Raw genomic sequence first — 20,845 nt, forward strand, 5'->3', positions numbered from 1 at the left:
AATAAGGCTATGAAATAGGCAAGTGGCAAAGAGATTTACTTTCTAAAGCACAGCTCCCTTCTTCTGCCCTCAATTCTTTTTTCAAAACTCATTCTCTGACTGTGTATACTTTGCAAAGCTCTGTACTAGGCACTTCAAAGGAAAGTGAAAGAAATAGCTACAACCTATATTCTGAGCTTTCTCCCCTCCTGATCTATATGTACTTCTGATACTCTAAACCATCACTACTAGTTGTTGTTTCTTAAGTTAAAAATGCATTTTCTATCTCTGTTCTTTTACCTGTGTTCTGCCCTCCTTCTAAGATGTCCTTTTGCCTTTTATTCCTTTTCCTATCCACTAAAATTTGATTTGTCTTTCAAGGTCTAGTTCAAGTGGTGCCTCCTCCATGAAGTCCTTCCACTCATAAGGTATAAGATTAACCCTGCACAGAGTAACCTCTCTTACTCTTGGCTCACATAGCACCTTACTTAGAGTATGTGTCACACATTCTGCCTTACATGATAAGCATTGAATTCATTTTCCTACTAGATTGCAAGCTCCTTGAGGGAAAGTCTGACATCTTACTCTTTTTCCTTTCCTCTCCATGTCCCAGCACAGTGTAATGCACAGATGTTTATCATTGTTCATTGGATGGGAACTCGCATTCTGACCGGAAACAAGACATAAAAAAGCCTGCATTCTTATAGAAAATAATACATTTTAAAAAGAGGCCCCTTATGCCAAGGGGTAATTTAATATTTATTCATCTTTGTATTCCCAGTACCTAGCAGGTACTTAATAAATGCTTGCTACACACATACACACACACACACACACACACACATTTCAAAATTGTAGAAAGCTTATCAAAAGTGCATGCTGATAATCACGTCAACATATCTTTATTAAGGTCAATAATTTTTGCCAGGCACAGGATCTGCATGTATAACAATGTGGGAATGGTGATGGTATTTCCACTTGTAAGTCTACTAAGAGATAATTGCTGTGTCCTTTCTTTAAATTGTTTCATTTAACCCTCCCAGTGTGCCTACAAGATTCTACTATCCTTCTTTCACATATGAGGAAACAAAGATTTGCTCAAGATCATTCAGCTAGTGAGTAGGGTGAAGGTTGGTTTGGAGCCCAGTTTTGTCTAATGCCAGAGCTCACGGTACCCTACTGTGGGATTCAGTGAAACAAGGAAGGCTCCTTGGAGAAGGAAGTGGACATGGCGCCCCAAAGAGGAAGGGATGAAGGTGTTTCTGAGAAGGGGCTGGGACATGGTCCTGAAAGTAGTCACGGGATGTTTGAGTTGCAGGAACCCTTTGAGGTCTGTTCCCATTTCTTCATTCTACAGGTCAGGGGCCTGAAGGCCTGAGAGGGGAAATAACTTGCCCAAGGTGACATAGAATGCTAGTGACAAGTGTGAAATTTGAACCCGGGGCTCCAGGTTCTGAGTTCACTTCTGCTACCCATATTCCTTTAACTTAAGAAAGAAAAGAAAAGAAAAGAAACATCATTTCCTACACTCTTTACAACAGCCAAGACACAGAAACAACCTAAATGTCCATCAACAGATGAATGGATAAAGGAGATGTGGTACATATATACGATGGACTATTACTCAGCCATAAAAAAGAATGAAATAATGTCATTTGCAGCAACATGGATGGACCCAGACATTATCATACTAAGTGAAGTAAGTCAGACAAACATACGATATCACTTACATGTGGAATCTAAAATATGAAACAAATAAACTTATCTACAAAATAGAAGCAGACACAGATAGCAAACAGATTCGCAGTTGCCAAGGGGCAAAGGGGTGGAGGAGGGAAGGATTGGGAGTTTGGGATCAGCAGATGCAAATTATTATACATAGAATAGATAAACGACAAGGCCCTACTTTATAGCACAGGGAACTATATTCAATATCCTGTAATAAACCATAGCGGAAAAGAATATGAAAAAGAATATATATTGTGTATCTATATATATATACATATATATATGACTGAATCACTTTGCTGTACGGCAGAGATTAACACATTGTAAATCAACTCTATTTCAATAAAATAAATAACCATCATTTCCTGAATGCCTGTTCCACTGCCAGCTGTAGGAATGGGGGGAGGACATCTCATGGGAACACCAGGGAGGGCAGCTCCTCTGGCCTCTGAGGTGAGTCTCCTTCCTTGCCGCCTTGGCAGATGTGTGTGTAGTGAGGCACCTCCCACCTACCTGTTCTATGGGGGTTGCTTGGGTCTGAATGCCTGTGAACTTTACCCTTTCCCTCCTTGTGATGGTTATAAAACATCTGCCAGTTCTTGAATTCCCTAATAGATGTATGAGATATGTGGTTCCAGAAACTCAGAATCCCTTCACCATTGTCTCAATGCAGCCAAATCTTTCACCTCTAACATCCCATTACACTAACAGCCACATTAATGATTTGCAGCCATCTATCAACTGTGAGGGGTGAAGTGCTGTACAAACATCTTTTCAGTGGGTGACCGACCAGACACTGCCTTTCTTTAGGAAACTTCAGACTCAGGGAACTGACTTCTATATAGTTTTCAGAGCCAAGGTCAGCTGATTAGGGAGCTTCTCAAGATCAGAGCTATTGTGCTTGTTTGATTCTCCAGTATAGGGCCAGGAGCGTAATAAGTATTCAGTAAATGTGCTTGGTAATGTGAAATATGTATGTGTGTGTGAATGTGTGTAAAATTGAAGATGTCTCTTGCTATCAAAATATCATTCATTTCACTATATTTAATGGACTACGTATGTGCATACATACATGTACATTTAAATCTGGCATCTATATTTGCTTTAAAATCATGAATAAAACAGGTTATATTAATCTGTTCATCCCCTCCCCCTTAACACACATAAATAGGGGGGACCCCTCTGTCACCTTGGTCTTACCAGTATTATTCCATTTATAAATGTTTCTTTATGAGACATTGGCTCCTTCCAGACTCAAAACTAAGCAAGGCTGTGATCTACTGTAGGCAAGTTTGTGTCTACTCTGGAGCTGCCTAAGTAGTCTTGCTCTAAGATAAGAACTCTCTAAGGCTGACCCTGTTTGGTCTGTAGGAGACCCGGTCCCCTGGCGTTATGTCGGCCTGAATGGCCCAACTCCTACAGATGACAATGCCATGGAGCCTAAGGATTCAGCTGAATCAAGCTGCCTAGGACCACATTAACCTTTCACTGATCCCTTTCTGGTTCAGCTAGGAAGAAGTTAGTTGAATTAGCAAGCTGCCACACACTGGAAAAAGAGAATCAGGGCCCAGGCGAGACAGAACCTCAGAGCCCAAATGCTTCCTCTCACATGCATCAGCCAACTTTGAAAACATCTTTGTACTGTGAGCCACTTGCCGATTCTGGAAAAGTTTGTCAACCCATTGTTTTGCCATACTCCTCAATAGCACTCTGTGTGAGTCGGTGTGGTATACCGTGAGATCAGATTCCGTTTGGTAGAAAACCAAATGTACTCTCCTAAAGTCAAGGATCATTTCTTTATTTAACCTCTGAAAGTGGGAAGATAGACACAAATTTACTGATTATACTACAGTCTAGACCCCTGCAGAAATCCAGCAGGCTTTTCTCATAGGCATTTTGGAACAACCTGACATCGGTCATGTCCCTCCAATTCCTTGCTAAGTAACAGATCCAGTGTGAAACCCAGTACATAGGGACACCATGTGGGGCTTTCTCTAGAGGACTCTGAGTTGAATTACATGTGTTTTAAGTATGCAGTGTGTGCCTTCTTTTTCTGAGATTAGCCAGCAGAAATATTTGACTTGAGACTGCATGTATGATATAATCCCATTCATGGTAAAGAGTTCCCATCCTGTTTAATTATCTTCATGTAAGCAATATTCTATTTATGGTTTTTTTTTTTTTCAGAACAGTTGGTAAAAATTTTTCAAATGGAAAAAGTATACTGCTTAACACTGTTTTTCCCCCATAGCAGGCACTCCAGGAGTGTGTATTTAATGGAATCCAAATAATTATTCCTGCATTTTAATATTTAGCTGGTAAAATTTTGCACTGAAATGTGCATCTTTTTTGGCTCTAGTTTAGTAGGATTGAAGGGAAATACAGATCCCTTCATTCCTGACTGATTTACTTGGTTGAGGACGTATAACTGTAGAAAAGTTGTATTTCAAGAGGTTTTAAAAAACCTCTCGGGCTTCCCTGGTGGCGCAGTGGTTGAGAGTCCGCCTGCCGATGCAGGGGACGCGGGTTCGTGCCCCGGTCCGGGAAGATCCCACGTGTCGCGGAGCGGCTGGGCCCGTGAGCCACGGCTACTGAGCCTGCGCGTCCGGAGCCTGTGCTCCGCAACGGGAGAGGCCACGACAGTGAGAGGCCCGAGTACCGGAAAACAAAAAAAAAAAAAAAAAAAAACCTCTCATTTTTACTCTTGAAGTTTCATGAGAGCTTTGTGTTAATATAAAGAACACTAATATACCCTGGGTTAAAAGCTGTGTTGAAAATAAAAGAATACATTTATTAGAGGCATGTATTACAAATAGCATCTAGCCACACAGGAAGGTTACGACTTAATATCTGAAATTCTGTTGCTCATTAGTTGCAGGGTGAGAATGAAATACATTTCTAAAGGGCAAGGTCAGTATTACATTATCCTGGAAATGTCTTTGTTGAATAAATGTGTAAATATTTCAAATAAGTATTGTGAGAATATATTTCTATTGGGGACGTATCTATAGGGTGAATAATTCTTCTTGTAATTGCAGGAGCACATGTCATGTTACATGTCATTCCCGATTACCAATTTCATTTATAATGGTCTGGAAATAAATACCAATTACTAGTAAAGTAAGACTATTTACCTTGGAGTCCGCTGTCTGACAGGCAGACCAAATGGATTTGGTCATTTTCAAAGCATTATTTTTCTAAAGCAGCATGCTGTTTTAAGGTAACACTGAATTTTCAGAGTAGTATATCTAGATTCGTTTTTAGCGAGTATGGACGAACACCCCTATGAGCACGCACTCTCTGATATTTTTCCATCCTTTAACAATACAAAGGAAAGAAAATCGTATCCAGGACCTACCAATAGGACAGCTTGGCATTACCCATCCTTGTTAAAGTCGTTATGATGAGGGAAATCAAGAACCAAATATGAAGGATAGCGTCAGTGTAACTGAGGGGTGTTGCCTCACTGGGAGATGCAATTGCATCATGGGAATGTGGTGTGACTTAATTTCATCATTATAAACATCACAGTGGGTATGGATGATTCATTTGAAACCCTTGTCCACTTTGTTCTGGCTGCACAGCTGAGTTAACATGGGTAGATCTTGACTCCACGCTTTTAGGATTTCTTATTTTTGTGGTTTTATTTGGGAAAAACTCTAAAGAAAAGAACTGTGTTAGGATGACTTTAGTTGAAATCAAACTTTTATAAAGCTGCAGCTTGACTTAATGTACAATGAATTTTTTTTTGACCTTCTAAATCAGAGTGCTCTGTAAATTTTGCCTTGAAGGGGGATGAGGGGGTGGGAGTGTACGAATCCTAGTTTTTCCACTGCTGATTGTCTGCATGTGTTTTAAATTATGGCCCAACTCAGAGTCAAGGACAACTCAGTTATATGGGAAAAAATGTTAGGACTCTCCTTGTTTAACTACAATGAATGCAACAACTAATAACCGTCTAATATTTGAGTTGTAAATGGAGACACAGACCATCAGAAAAGAAAGAGTTGAAATTGTGTGAAGGAACTGGAGTAGGTAACAAACTTGGCTTTTGATAATGTTTTCTGCTACACTCAACACTGTTGACAAGCCTGCTGAAATTTTAAATAACACAGACTATGGGTATGTAGCATCTGAAATTCATAGTAAAGAGATTCATCTGATAATAATATCATGATTTAAGTTTCCACAAGACCAGTTAAAAGGATTAAGTTTGGAAGGAATTAGGTCTTAGCTGCAAGTTAAAATTCACATAGTTGACCTTTAGAGGTTGTTTGCATTTTTGTTGCTGTTGGTTTTTTGTTTTTTGTTTTTCCTGCCCAAAGTGCCAAAACATCTCATTTTTAGGGTATGAAAACTAGACCCTTTTCCACTTGTACACTTGTAGATGAGGTCTCTGGAGAGAATGGTGGATATGGACGAGATTGGGAAATTAGTGGCCCAAATCGGCTGGCGACGAGTTCATTTAGGCGATTCACACAGAGTTTTCTGCTCTCCTTTCAGGTATCAGTGGTCCTAGGGGAAGGGAGAGGTGTAAACCAGGACCTTAGGTGTCGGTGTGATGAGAAATATCATCGTCTGGGTGGGCGGAGTTCCCCCTTCCCAGGCCGAGCCTCCCAGGCTTTTACTGAGGAGGCGCTTACTCCACTCCCCGAGCAGTCCGGATGACTGCGTTCTCCACGGCCCCCGGAGGGGGCTCTACCTTCCGAATAAAGCTGGAGCGATCTGGGAAATTGGAAGTGAGGGTGACTACAACACCACCACCCCCGCCAGACTGAACAAACCCCTCTTTTCCGCCAACGAGTTGGCACAGTTATCACCCCTGGGAGATCCGGAAAGTGCAGGAAAGTAGCGTCGGGTTGCGCCCCTCTAGCCCAAGGGGTGCGGGAGAAAGTAGACGCGCGATCTTCTGGGCGCTGCACGCAGAAAGCGCCCGGGCGGCCACAGGTGCCCAGGGAGACGAGCAGAAGGCCGGGGGCCCGGGTGCGGGCCGGGGGCGCGGGAGGGCAGCGCCAGCGCGGGTGCGCCCGGGAGCCGCCACCACTCACCTGCCCGGGGGGCGGGGCGGGGCGCGGCGCGGCGCGGCGCGGCGCGGCGCTGGGGCGCCCCCGCCTCCCGCCGCCCGCCTCCCGCCCGGGGAGGAAGCTGAGGGGCGCGGTGTAAACAGAGCGGCGGCCGTGATGTCAGCCGGTCACATGGAGCCTCTTATGGCTCGGGATGGCTCTCGGCGGACGGGCAGCTGCGGCAGCTGCTGCTGTGGCTCAGGCGGCGGCGGCGCGGCGGCGGCGGCAGAGGGGGCTCCGGGGTCGGACCATCCGCTCTCCCTGCGCTCTCCGCACCGCGGCTTAAATGATGTATTTTGTGATCGCAGCGATGAAAGGTGAGCCCGGGCGCCCCGCCGGGGCCGGGTGGGCTGGCTGCTCCGGGGGGCGGGGAGGCGGGCGCGCAGGGGGAGGGGTGGGCGCGCCTGCCCGAGCGCACGTACTGCCCGGGGCTGGGCGCTGGAGCCCCGCCAGGGCGTTTTGGGCCCCTGCAGGGCGCCCCCTGAGCCCGGCCGCGAGATCTGCCTGCCTCCTGTCGGGGGCAAAGGCGCAGGGGCTGGACCCCCCTCTTCTGTCCCCTCCGGCTCCTGTCAGTCGCCCGGGTCCTCCTGGCACCCGGCGGGGCTCCCGGAAGAAAGTTTGCTGGGAGTCGCCGCGCTTCTGGCAGGGAGGGGAGGGTCTGAGGAGCTCGGAGGAAGCCAAGGGGCGCCCGCGACGGGTCCCCAGGGCCCGCACCCCGGACAGCTCAGGCCTACGTAGCGAAGGCGCCGCGGCCGGGCCGGGCCGAGCGTGCGCCCGGGCGCGGTGTCATCCCTGGGGACTGGTCAGCGCCCCGGGCCTTGCACCCTCCCCCCCGCCCGCCTCCGCCGCCCGGCGGCCCCGAGCGCCAGGACGGCCGCCTGCAGGGGTAGCGCGGCCGGTTCGCCTTGCGTGCCCGCCGCGGCCGCGTCCGAAAACGCGCAGGCCCGAGCGAGACGGGCTTCTGGAGCTTGCCAGGACTCCCTGGGCGGCAGCCGCAGCGCACCCTCACTTGATACTTTGGGTTGTGGATGGAGGTGGGGAGGCAACTTCTCCCCCCCACAGGATTCGCGGGCAGTGGTGGAGGTTAGACGGTGGCGAGGGCCGGCGGGCGCGGGTTAGTCGCGGCCAGACCTCTTCGCCCGGCCTTTCGCCGTGATCCGAAGTCCTTTGCCGGGCTGGTGGCGGGATGGCAGCGGGGACTGGTTGCAGAGAGGACTGGCTTCAGGTCTTCTCAGGTGAGGAGGAAAGAAACCATGGCAAGTCAGGGAAATTTATAATGGGAAAGCCAAAGTTTGGAGGTGCCCAGGAACTTGCCTGCGCGGTCCGGACAAGCCGAGACACGCAAACAGTCCGAGAGAAAACTCAGCCCGCAGCCCTCCGCCGGCTCGTGCGCCAGCAGGTTCTTCGGGGCCGATAATCTGCCCGCAGACCCGGCCGCTGGGAGTGGGGATTTAGAGCCCCATCTGTTTGCGGCGGACAGGGCTCCCCTCATGCGCAGCAGTTTTGCAGACCCAGGCTGTCCTGCGGGTCCTGCCCATCCGTGCGGGCGCGGGGTGCTCGTTAAACGTTTGCTAAGGTTGAGGTTTTGTTGCAATCCTAGACGAAGGACACCAGTTCGGTATCTGCACTGGGTTTACTTTCGGATCACCGAGCTTTGCCTTTCTTCACTAGAGATTGGGTGGCATCTCATTTATTAATTATTAACAGGCCGAAACGTACTGGACGCTAAGATGAGCTGCTTGAGATGAAATCTTTCTATAACGACGTGCCCAGAGCAAATTTTTGTCTTTTCCCCGGTGGCTTGCGAGAAATGAAATTTAATCATTTATAGAATATGCAACAGATAAAGGAAAGGGTAGGAGACCTCCACGTTCTTAAGCACTTAACTTTTTTTTTCTTCCCAAAATTATTTTAAGATTTTCTTACCGACTTCTTATGTAGACGAAACGTATGCTCCTCCCCTCCCCCTCAAAAAAACTTTTATGCTATTTCCAGCGGTTCATTAATCCTGTAAGAGTAAAACGATTCAGATAGCCTTTGTAGTTAAGACATTTTCTTCCGTTTTATTCTTTAAGGCGTGAAATAGATTTGGGGAGGTGTCAATGTTAGTCCTTATCTATTTTATTTAGTATGATTGGTGTTGATTGGGGAAGGGTGAGAAGCTGATACTATTTCTCCTAATGAGCAGTAACCACCAAACAATAAGGAAAGTGCGTTTGAATGTTTTAACTTAATTTTGATGTTTCTGAGTACATAGGCTTTTGCTTTTGTAGTTCTAGCACAAAATGAAGTTCCATACTATCCCTTAGTGATATAATCATGGGAATCACACCACCACTATATCCCCCCAAAGCTCTAGCCCACACATTTGTCTTGGAGTGACCTCTGGCTGCCAGAAGATAATAGATGCATAGTATTGTGCTTTGCGAAAAGTAGCTCAGATGTTCTGGCAATTCAGTTTTCCTATAAGCTCAGCTGTGGCGGGGGGGGGGGGGGGGGGGAGATGTAGAAATAAAATGCATCTAGACAATTAGAATATTTCATTCCCAATATCATAATATCCTGTATCTTAATGGGATTATCTTGCTTTGGAGCATATTTAAACTGAAGAAAAATAGTTTGTGGGAAAATAAGGAATGCTGTAAATGTTTCCGTATCAGATTTAAGGGAAAAAAAATCTGGCCCACTGTCATATTAAATACTTCCCTACCTCCTCTCAGTTTTAATAGTTAAATCGGTCCCATATGTAAGAGAGTTTGTGTAATTAGGTTTTTTATACAAAACAGAAACACTCTTTACAATATAGTTTTTTGGTATGTGTATGCTTGTGGCCGGGGGAGGAGAGAATAAGCCACCATAAAAGAGAAACATTCCCTTTGTTGGCTGATTTACTGATGTTTTTAAAACATCATTAAAGCAGGCCTTTTGAACTCACCAAAGAAGAAAATCCTTCCTCTGCATTAGTTGTCAAATAAGTTGAGGCTTCAAGTGGGCTCATGCTTAGAAGTAATAAATCTTCATTTGAGCAGCTCTAGTCTCATTCTTCAGTTTTGTTTTTGTTTAATTAACAACAGAATTCCAGTACCATTTGGATTGTTTCTTGAGCAAATGGAGAGAGCCAGAGATAACATTTATAATCAGGGGAGCACTTGTTCTACGCATCATAAAAGTGCTTTGGCCAAATGTCAGGCAGCAGCCAGTGCTGAAGGGAAATGCTAGCGCTTCATCAGTTTTAGTAGATTTTACCCCCTTTGCTTCCTAGGAGTGGAGTACTTAGCCTGTGTTCGTGTAAATGGAGTTAAGGGAGTGAAGGGAGGCTTAAGGGGTATGTCTGTCCCATCATAGATTCTTCCCTCAGCACAATCCATGTGCAAACACAGGGCAAGTTACCGCTTTGAAAATACTGTATATGTGGGTGATAAGGGGTATTTCCAACTCTAGTAAATATGATTTTATAGTTTTAAAGAATTTGGCTTTTCACTTTCCCAAATGAAATTTGAATTTTATCCCTCGTCTTAAGTACTGTGTCAGTGGTATCCCTTAGCTGGGAATTTTTGTTCCATTTTCATGACCTTTGATGGGTAGGATTGGGAGAGGGTGATGGCTGGATCTTGGAAAGAGAAAACTCAAATGGCTGTTTCAGACCCCAGAGTACTTAGCAGGCAAGGAGAGGTCAGTTCTTTTAAAGACAAAGAGGATCTCTGAGTCCATTTGTCCACTGGGTGAGGAGGGAGCTCGGACCTTCTATGAAGTAGAGAATATTTTAGAAGCACCATTTTCATGAGCAGTCTCTTGATTTTACATATTTCAATCACATCACTTTCAATTTATCATAAGTAAACCACTTTGCCCTCGATTTGAATTGAGTTCCATATAATTTCTTTAATGCTGCCCAGTTATAAAATAATACAATTTCTAAACAGACTTAGTCCTTTAAATATATATATGATTTAAATATTAGAGCTTTTTTTTTTTTTACTATCTAGTAGATATATTAGTAAATATATTAATAGTTCTTAGTAGACTCCTTTTTCTCCCAACCTTTCCCTCCCAGCCAAGTGAATCACAATAAAATGGATGAGGTCAGCAAGTAGATAATTGCAAAGCATCAGCAGTAGCACCTAGCTACTTTGTAATTTGCTCTGGGGCACCTAAGAAAATAATATTCACAAATGACCGTTTACTGGGAGAAAAAGTTACTGGATGGTTAGATAGATAGATAGATAGCTACATCTGCAGAGGTAGAGTTGAGTTTTCTTAAAATTTTCTCAGCTTATTTTAGTGATCAATAAACCCCTTGTGTTGAACAAATCTATGAATACTTTGTCATAGAAATTTTCTGCATGGATTCTAAGTCTTCACAGTGTTTATTAACAAGAAATCAAGCCTGTCTTAACCTATATATTTCATAGTTATTAATTTTAAAAAACCATAATTAGATGCTCAGAGTCAGCATTTATGTTTCTCTGCTTTAAAAATAATAATAATTTGGAGGGGTCCACCAGTGACAACACAGGTGTGAATTCACATTTAATATTATCTCAAAGACCACATATTGACCCTTTGAGGAATGATTTACTTGTTCTCTCTCCCTCCTCTAACTCCTCCACTGACGATACCTCCCTTCCACACCAGCCCTTGAGTCATGGCCTTAGAGATTTGCAATCAGAGATTTTTGTATCTGTTGGTATTGTCTGTGACATGATGGATCATGGTTTTTTTGTTCATTGTCAGAGTGCTGTATCCAGAAATAAGAGGTCTAAATAGACAGATACTAGCATATATTAGCCAACAGGCAAAACGCAAGAAAGCAGTTGAAATCTTTTGTTTCTGGATTTTCTAAGGGGCGTTTGTTAGCCCTCATCATAATATAAGGAAGAAATATGATGACTTAAAAATCTTTGTATAAAAATTAATGTCAAACCTATTCCCTCGGTTTGCCAGCGATTTCATTTTTTTTGCTTTTGATTTCATTGCCTCTGAAATTTACTAAGCATTTCATAAACAAATAGCAGTTTGATATTAATGTATATTTGTTTTTTGCTTTATGGTTTGCAGCCATTCTTGTCTCATTTAATCCGCCCTGGGAAGGGAGGATTGTCATGGCTTTTAGTCGAAGAAACTGAGGCTCACAGAGGTTATGTGTTGGTTAGCCAAGCTTGACAAGTGAAGTGAGGACTAGAGCCCTAATTTCTACTGTCTTCACGCTGACTCCCATGGAGGAAACTGTGAAAATGTCCTGGATATAACTTTGTCTCTAGTTAGTGGAAATTATAACTCTGGCATTTATAAGGGAAAAAAATAGATTCAATTATGTAATGCTTTGCTGAGCCTAATATCTTTAAATTACTATTTAATAAAATCAATTTGGTACAAATAAGGTTATTCTTATTTGCTTACCATTAGCTCTCTTCATCCACGATTTTCATTAAGTCTGCTTGTAAGAGGATCTGAGTGAAATGTAAGCATTACTTTCCTAAAGAATATGGAATACTATGAAATGCAGCTAACCTGTGTAACCTAACTCCATTATGAGAGAATCGAGCTGGAGATTTATCTATATGGTCCACTTAGCTTTAGGCAAAGGGAGCATTCACAAACGCATCTTCTAAATTTCATATCCCTTTATGGAGTAGAAAACTCATGAATCCTTGGGCTTGTGAGTGCTGTCCTGGTTGTTTCCATGACAGCTAATGGGCATGATCATGGGCGTATTCTTGAGAAATCTGTTGTCTTTTAGAAAATCAGAGTCAAAGTTTCCAAGTAGATAGATCTGCAAAAGCTCATTTCTCACTTGATGGGGGTTTATTTCTCTGGCAACTGGATTGAGTGGTCTTTGTCTGAGAGCAAATAAGCATCATTTCATAAGTCTCAGGGAGAGCAGAAACCTAAAATGTCATTCAGATACACACCCTCTTGGCATTTGGTTCCTCTACACAGCATTCCTGGAAAATTGTCTGGTTATGCTTGAACACCTCCTGTGATGGGGAGCTCACTATCGTTAGAGGAAGCTTATTCCATCTTGAATAAGAAAATTCTTTTTATCTCAAGCATAAGTCTCTCTTTTGTACTTTTAATCCCTCGATTCTGATCCTTTCTTTTGGGGCTGTGTACAATACATTTAATCCATCTTTCATATGAAAGATTGAAGGATTGTCAGTTATTTGAAGACTAAGTATGAAACACACACACACACACACACACACACACACACACACACACACACACACACACACTCAATCTTTGCTGTGCCTCTCCATTCTGTTCACAGTCAGCCTTCTAGCAACCTTGGTCATTTTTTTCCTCAAACACATTTCAGTTTGACTAGAACTTCTTGAATTTTTGTACCACAACCCGAGTCCTAGTTGTGATATGATTGACTCAGCACTTAACCCACCAGGTAGTAAAGAGAAAAGAGTTTAAATTTTGTTTTAGATTTTTTTAAGATTCATAAGCTAGGCTGTATCTTTTGAACGTCATGACTAGCCTTTGTGCTACTGTTGTAATTTGTGAAGGTGGACCTTTGACCTACTTAGAAATACTTTTGGATGAACTGAAGTTGATATTAAATATCCAAGAAAATCAAAGATATTGAAAAAATAATTAAAGGAACATTAGAAGCATTTCTGAGGTGTTTTTCGCCAAAGTAGTGTGTCAGAGCTGAAATAAGGCTGCCCTCTAGTGGTTACTTTCTCATGGAATGTTAAAAGCGGTTACAGTGCCAATGAATTTCCCATCAGGCTAGTGGAGAAGGTCAAAGGTTGAAGTTATTTTCTCGATTGCTGTGGGACTTTCTACATCAGATTCAAAAGTGTAATTTATTGTTTTGCATGGTTACTAGAAATGCGTCTGTGGGAGAGATAATGTTAAAAGTTTGCTTGGAAAGAAGGGAATTTTTTTTAAACTTAAGATTAAGTTGATTTATAAAATGCTGTTTGGCTCCATATTAAAGTTAAATATTTAAGTGAGATTTGGTTTGTGAGTAAACAATTATGACCTTTGTGGTAACCCTTGGTTTTTGTTGTTGTTGTTTGGTTGTTTGTTTTTAGAATTTCAACCTCAATTCTATTCCCCTACCCTCGAATATTTTTTAAAAAGAGATTGTCAGTCATTTTGGTCAGAGAAATCCAGCATTTTCCCTTTTTAAATCTAAAGCTTTTTTTTTTTTCAAAAAAGGAAAACGTTTAGGAAGAAGTAAACTATTGTAGATCTTTTTGGCAATAAAGCAATTTTTCAGTGGATGCAAAACTATATTAACCCGCTGGTTTCTGAAGACTTAGGGTTAGAGCATTTTGTTCACTTAAGTATATACAATTTGCCAAAGAAATTGAGTATATGTTACACAGGTTTATAAAACATTATATCATTTATGCTTTAAAACAGTGCACAAAGTAGAGATAAGCATTCGTTTGTGTAATTTTTAGGATAATAGATAATACAAGTGAAATGTGTGCTTAGATTTCAGTGGTATATCGAGTATGAAACTATTATGAAACAATCTGGTTTCTGTATTGAAATCAAAGAAATAATTATTGACCTTCCTATTTCCTTAAATATCTTTTGTTACTGATGCTACGGGGAGAGATGAGAATTCAAGTTTACGTGAATTTTGCATTGCTCAAGTAGTCGGGGCTTCTGAGCTGAGCTAGAATAACCAGGGTGATCTTAATGACAGATATTCACCAGGATTTTAAAGGACGACAGTGCTTACCTGTTCCTACCGGAAAGATTAAATTGCATCTTTACATGAAAAAGAAGGAAGGGAATTTTTTAAAAGCCAGGAAAACCTGCTGTTTAAACCTTTTCATCATAGAAATAAGGTAGTGGTTCAGAAGTGAAGACTTGTGGTTAAGTTTCAGATCAGTTATTGAAGCAAACCGTTTTTCAAACTGCGCCACCCAGAAGTGTGATTCTTTCACCACATGAGAAATATTCTCTTTTTCACAGAATGTTATTTTCATTTTGCAGTCATTGGGTTTTTTTCTTCTTTTCTTTATCTCATGTCAAATCTTCCGTAGAACCCTGGGTATAAATAACGAAATAAAGTTGTTTCAGCAAATACTTATTAAGTGCCTATTGTGTGCTACGTTGTTTAGGTGCCACCTGTGTGCTTTTATAATAGAACAAGGACACCTTCCTCCTTATCGTGTACCTTAAGCCATGAATCAGCGTTTAAAGACATGCACTGAGAAATTGCCTGCCACGCTTAACTAGAGAAAGCTGCTTTAAGACTTTTGAGCTTATAGGTTTGTAGTTTCTATGAAGTCCGTGCCATTTAAAACAAAGATTTTGCAACACGCAATGAAACAGTAATGTAATTGGATAAAGTTAATCCTTCTATTTATGTGTGAACATGATTCCCTTCCAAATAAGCCATAGGGTAGCTCTAAAATCCTGCCTAAGCAGTGGGTCTGAAACTTTGGAGAGCAACCCATAACCCACAGAGTTACAAAGGCAGGTTTCCGGGTCCCACCCACGGAGTCCCTGATTCTGTCAGCCTGGTCCTCCCAACCCAGGAAGATGAGTATTTAAAAGGTGTCTCAGGTGTTGCCAGTTCAGATGGTCCTCCTCACCTCCCTCTGTGAAAGCTCGCCCTTGCCTGTCAGCTCAGATGGGCGGGCGGCAGAATTCTCCAACCCTTCAGTGATTCCCAAATATCATTGATCTTCACGGTTAGCTGAGAAGCATTAAAAAAAAAAATAAGTGCCCGGTCTCTATCACCACCTATATGGATCCTGATTCCGATGGTCTGGGGAGAGGCCAAAGAACTTGAATTTGTAAAAGCTCCCCTTGGTGTGACTGAGGATCTGACAGGTTTGGGAACTACTGCTCGGGTCTATCCCTCTCCTCTTACTAGTGAGGAAAGGATGCTCAGAAGGTCAGTGATATTAAGGTAAGCATAAGCTTTCCTTTGAGGCCACTGAAATCTCCTTTCAGTTTCTGCCATTGTTTGGATGTTATTAACACATTTGGGTTATTCTTCTGATTCTTTCTGGCCTTTCTATCAACCAGTGTGTAGGAAAAAAGTGGGCAGGCTCCCAGTCCGTTACCCCAAATGATCCAAACAGGAGAGGCCCCTGTGATACTTTCCCAACCCTGTATTCCTTTTCTGCATAAACCTTGCCCAGGAGCTCTGGCCTTCTAGCCCTCAGTGAGCCCCGGGGCTGGGTCTTGCCACCATTGTGACCACTCAGTGGGGCAGGCTGGGGATTGTGCCTCAAAAGTCAAGGCCAACTCTGCAACAGTGATGCCTCTTCTATGTTGCTTTTTTTTTTTTTTTTTTTTTTTTTTTTGGCGGTACGCGGGCCTCTCACTGTAGTGGCCTCTCCCATTGCGGGGCACAGGCTCCGGACGCGCAGGCTCAGCGGCCATGGCTCACGGGCCCAGCCGCTCCGCGGCATGTGGGATCTTCCCGGACCGGGGCACGAACCCGTGTCCCCCGCATCGGCAGGCGGACTCAACCGCTGCGCCACCAGGGAAGCCCTATGTTGCTTTTTTTTCCAGCAAAGTACAGGTTTTAGAGCCCTGAAAGTGGTGAATGCTTCCTACTTATAAGGTGGTGTTTCTCAGGCCCTGACGACCTGGAGTGTATCTGCCCCCGTCCAGGCACTGGAATGGCGAAGTTTGAATGACACAGACACCACACTGCCTTTGTGCAACTTAGATTCTAGTCTGGTGAAACAGAAATGTGGAACTACTCTGGCTGATGTGGAGAAGGCCGACCCCCTTCTGCACCAACTCCATCCCCTCCTTCTTTGGAAGATGGCGGTGCCATAGCCCATCATGTGACAGATGTGATGTTGCCATAGGGGCAACAGCAAACACAGCAGGCTTCACCTCTGGTCTCTTCGAGTGTATGTTCTCATGGGAAGAGGTAGATAATACCTAAGTAAACATATAAATGAACTAGATAAATACAGATAGTGACAACAGCTCAGCCAATATAGAAATTGTAATGGCTTAGAATTGCTTATGGCCTCATGGATGAACAGCAGGGAATGAAATCCAAGAATTGTTTCTAACCAGTGATGAATGTTCTGTCGTAGACCCAAGAGGGAGTTTAGAGGTCATCTGGTCTCTTCGTTCTCAGCCTTTTCTGCCCACTAGACTGTCTACAGAGGTTTTTGAAAAACACCAGCCCAGACTCCACTCCTGGAAGCTCTGATTTTATTGGTCTGAGGCGGGTCTCAAGTATTGATAATTTGTTAAAGCTGTCCAGATGATTCTGGTTGAGAAACCTCTGAGGTCCAACACCCTTATTTGACATGTGAGTCATCCTTCCCCAGTGCAGGGCAGTAGTGTTGGATGGAACCCCACCCCCCATGTAGGGTGGGAGAAGACATGGGTTCTCCTGCCAGGTCAGGCTACCTCAGTTGCTCACTTTCCCCATTTGTAAACTTAGGGAAAATTGATAGCCATCAAGAGCTTTTCCAGCTCTCTCATTCTTTGAAAATGTTGCTCTTAAAACAGAAGGAAAGGTCTGGTTTCTCGTCCAAGACTGGGAGGAAGAAAACAAATTCACTCTAGTTTCCTTATTCCTTGTCTCAACCCCTAATTGCTAGAGGTGCCTTCATCAGCTGATTGATTCCTTTGGGGAGTGAAAATTTAGGGTAGAAAGAGGTAATTACTTTTTGCCAATTATTTAAATAAATTTAAGAATAAGCAAGCTTTCATTAATATTTATGCCCTGGCTTAGTTCTGGTAAATTAGTCATACCTTATTTATCAAATTCTAGCCCAAAGTCTTTTTTGATGGTTAAGTTAAAACCGAGGAGGTCGGAGTAGGGAGGTTGCTTAAAAATGGAAGCCCTGGAATAGTCTTAACCATCACACACCACAGTAATTTTATTCCTTACTAAATATTTCAGGCCAGAAACCCAAAGACATTGAGTCTCTCCCAATATATTGTTTGCAGTTTTTTAACAAGCAGAAACAGTGTATCTCCTGTGTTGCCAGCTTAACAAAAGAAAACTACAAAACTAAGTTCTATCATGAAAAATATCATTCTACTTCCTCATCTGTGACCCTGTATCTCTGAGAACTTGGGTTTCGTTGAAACATTTATTCAGAAAGATACCAGTTCATTATAAACCAGCATGGTGTGATGTAAGCACCTTAACTTTATTTGCTTTTTGTGTGGAATCTCCCAGTGGGGTTTGATAATATTCGGCAGTTGCACAAATGATAAAGGAGTTTGAAAAGTAAATCTGATGGGAGCCGGTAAATGAAATTAGAGCCGTGTATTTTTCAACAGAGATTTTTTGAGGATGAGCACATTGCCTGTTTTGCATGTATATATTTAAGAAATTGAACACATGTTGATATACATCCATATGTTCTCCTTAGACAGAAAATTATAGAAAGCCATCTTCCCTGTAACTTAAGTTACATCCATAATAGCAAGCACCTTCTGAAAATGATACCGTTTGACAAAATAATTGGCAAAAATCTATTTCAAAAGCAATGTTTCTATCACAAGCATAATCATGTAGAACAGAAGTGTTTTGTTTCCCCCCACTGCAGAGAAACAAAGTCATTTAATATGAGTCAAGACGTCCCAAAGTTTTGGCAGACTTTCTAAGCCCCTGTTGCTGTTGCATTCAGAATCCCTTTTAAAGTGGCTTGGAAGTTTCTGTGTGATTTCAATGGCTGCTTAGGGGAAATATTGGCTAAACTCCTCATTTTGACTGTTAAGATGGCTTGAGTGTTTTCAGAATGTTTTCATTTGCTAGAAATATGTTTTGCGTGCGCTCAGGCTTCTCTTGTTGCAGAAGGTTGGTTACCAGCCATCTGATGACGCCTCAGGGTGTTTACAGAAGATGTGGGTGCTATAGTTATATTTGAGCACAGTCCTCCTCCAACGAAGAGTGTGGTAGTCAGCAGAAATGCGAAAACATGTACTTAAGGATTGATGGCTTGTAAGAGATGTGCCATAAAGAAAAATGGTTGTTCAGATGTACGACATGACTGACAGCTCTCCTTGTAGGCATGCTAGTAACAATGAAGTCTAGAAGTTCAACATCAAAGGGATCACAGCTTACTCCACCAGTGACTTACACATCAAAGAGGGAGTGCAAGACAAAGGAAGTGCACCGAGGTATGTTTTTCTGCCTCGTAGCCAGATGCTCAGGGGGAGCTCCCAGAGCTCCTTTCTTAAATGCAAAGTGATTTTTTTGCAGCTCAGTGTCTTCATTTCATAAATGACCAGGAATATAAAAGGAGGGCAGATGAGCTCTATCATTGCTCCCCCTCACTCTAAGTTTGGTTAGGAGAGACTCATCGCAGGAGAGATTGGTCTCCGGTTTCCTTAAGAAGCAAATTGTGTACCCCGGCGTGGGCAGCTCTAACTTCACCGAATTGGGTCCAGGAAATTATTCACAAAATAAGAGAGTACAAATTGGATACATTTCACGTTGGTTGTTTTGAATTATGCTTGACATAAAACTGGACCTAAGTTTCTGGAGTTGTCCCCACCGGCACCCCCCACCCCCTTGCTTTTAAATTTTTTAACATTCATTCGCCTTGTGGGTGGAATTTTTGCTGAATCAGGTGTGCGTTACCTAACAGGTGTGTGTGATAATGAAATTTAGACCTATTAAACCGGCTCTTAATTAATCACCAGATCGGTGCCTCAGTTCTATCAAGCACATGGTGTGTACTCCAGAATGCCAAAGGTAGAACGGAAAGAAGAGTCTGGATTTGACTCCCCACCCCCCCGCCACTTCTTGTTACTACATTGAAAATAAAATTAACGACGCAAGCATTATGGGTGGTTTGAAATAATGTGCTTTTTTTTTTTTGCTTGCCTTTGACATTTGAAGTTCTTTTATAGTTCATCTTCAGTAATTTACTCATTTTTAAATGCTATCGAAAAATAGTAGTGCTCTGTGTAGTCATTAATAAATACAAAGCAGCTTTCTCAAGGCTCTAGGGAGACCTAATAAACAACTGTGTTACTAACTGATGCTATACTGAGCTGACAAAAGTAGTGCATCGGTAAACAGAAATTAGAAAGCAAGAAGTTAAAGAACTATAGGGGATCATGTAGACGTCAAGGGTTGGAAATTATAATAAGGCCTCTTTAGGGGAGCATTAATTTGCATGTGGCTGAATTAGGACACCCAATTATTTCTTTTTTTTTTTTTTTTTTTTTTTTTTGTGGTATGCGGGCCTCTCACTGTTGTGGCCTCTCCCGTTGCGGAGCACAGGCTCCGGACGCACAGGCTCAGCGGCCATGGCTCACGGGCTCAGTTGCTCCGCGGCATGTGGGATCTTCCCGGACCAGGGCACGAACCCGTGTCTCCTGCATCGGCAGGCGGATTCTCAACCACTGCGCCACCAGGGAAGCCCCCAATTATTTCTGAGGACACTGTGAGGAGCTCATCCAAAATACCCCCGAAGTGAAAGGTTTGGGAGGGTTGGGAGTTAGATGGGATAGAGGGGGGACTGAGCATGTCATATTTCCTATAACTCACAATAGTTTTCCCAATAGCTTGTTATAGAGTAGCTTTCTTTGTTAGGGAGAAAAATGCTGATGAACTCAAGAGTACTGCAATTTCTTTGTTCTATACACACTATTTATGTTGTATTGCCACAATGGAATTTTTTTTTGAGCAGGGAGGGCAGGAATGTGGAGACCGAAATAAACCTTTTAAATCTTCTTTCTGTGAACTCCACAAGGACATAAGCATTGAGCAGATTAGAGAGTGGATTTATACTGGTACTGTCCACCACAGCAGTGGTCCTCAACGTGTGACCCAGGCATCCCTGGGGGTCCCCAAGGCCCTTTCAGGGGTTCCAAGAGATTAAAACTCTTTGCATAATAACACTAAGACATTATTTGCCCTTTTGACTGTACTGGTTATTTGCATTGATAGTGCCAAAGCACTGGCGGGTAAAACTCCTAATACCTTTACAGGAATCAAGGCAATAGTCGTTTTTGCTATTACTGTGGACTTGCTGGTAAAAAACATTACCAAGTTCATTTGAGACTGTCCTGATGAAGCAGTAAAAATTATTAAGCTTATTAAATTTTGACCCTTGAGTACAAGTCTTTTTGACAAAATGGGAAGTACA

General features: G+C 42.9%; 1 protein-coding gene across 2 annotated transcripts in view; it reads left to right on the forward strand.

Moving 5' to 3' along the window:
• The window catches only part of RORA (RAR related orphan receptor A), a 731,081-nt gene that overhangs the window by 622,250 nt on the left and 87,986 nt on the right, over nt 1-20,845 (forward strand). Inside the window, exon 1 of one of the 2 annotated variants that reach the window (XM_059057846.2) lies at nt 6,885-7,087. The exons of the other annotated variant lie outside the window; for it this stretch is intronic. Coding sequence (XP_058913829.1) covers nt 7,057-7,087 — 31 coding nt within the window. The 5' untranslated portion in view covers nt 6,885-7,056. Of the gene's footprint in view, nt 1-6,884; nt 7,088-20,845 lie in introns of those variants that run through there. 2 annotated transcript variants of the gene reach the window in all.

The sequence above is a fragment of the Kogia breviceps genome, chromosome 3, assembly GCF_026419965.1.
Source record: "Kogia breviceps isolate mKogBre1 chromosome 3, mKogBre1 haplotype 1, whole genome shotgun sequence".
NCBI lineage: Eukaryota > Metazoa > Chordata > Mammalia > Artiodactyla > Physeteridae > Kogia > Kogia breviceps.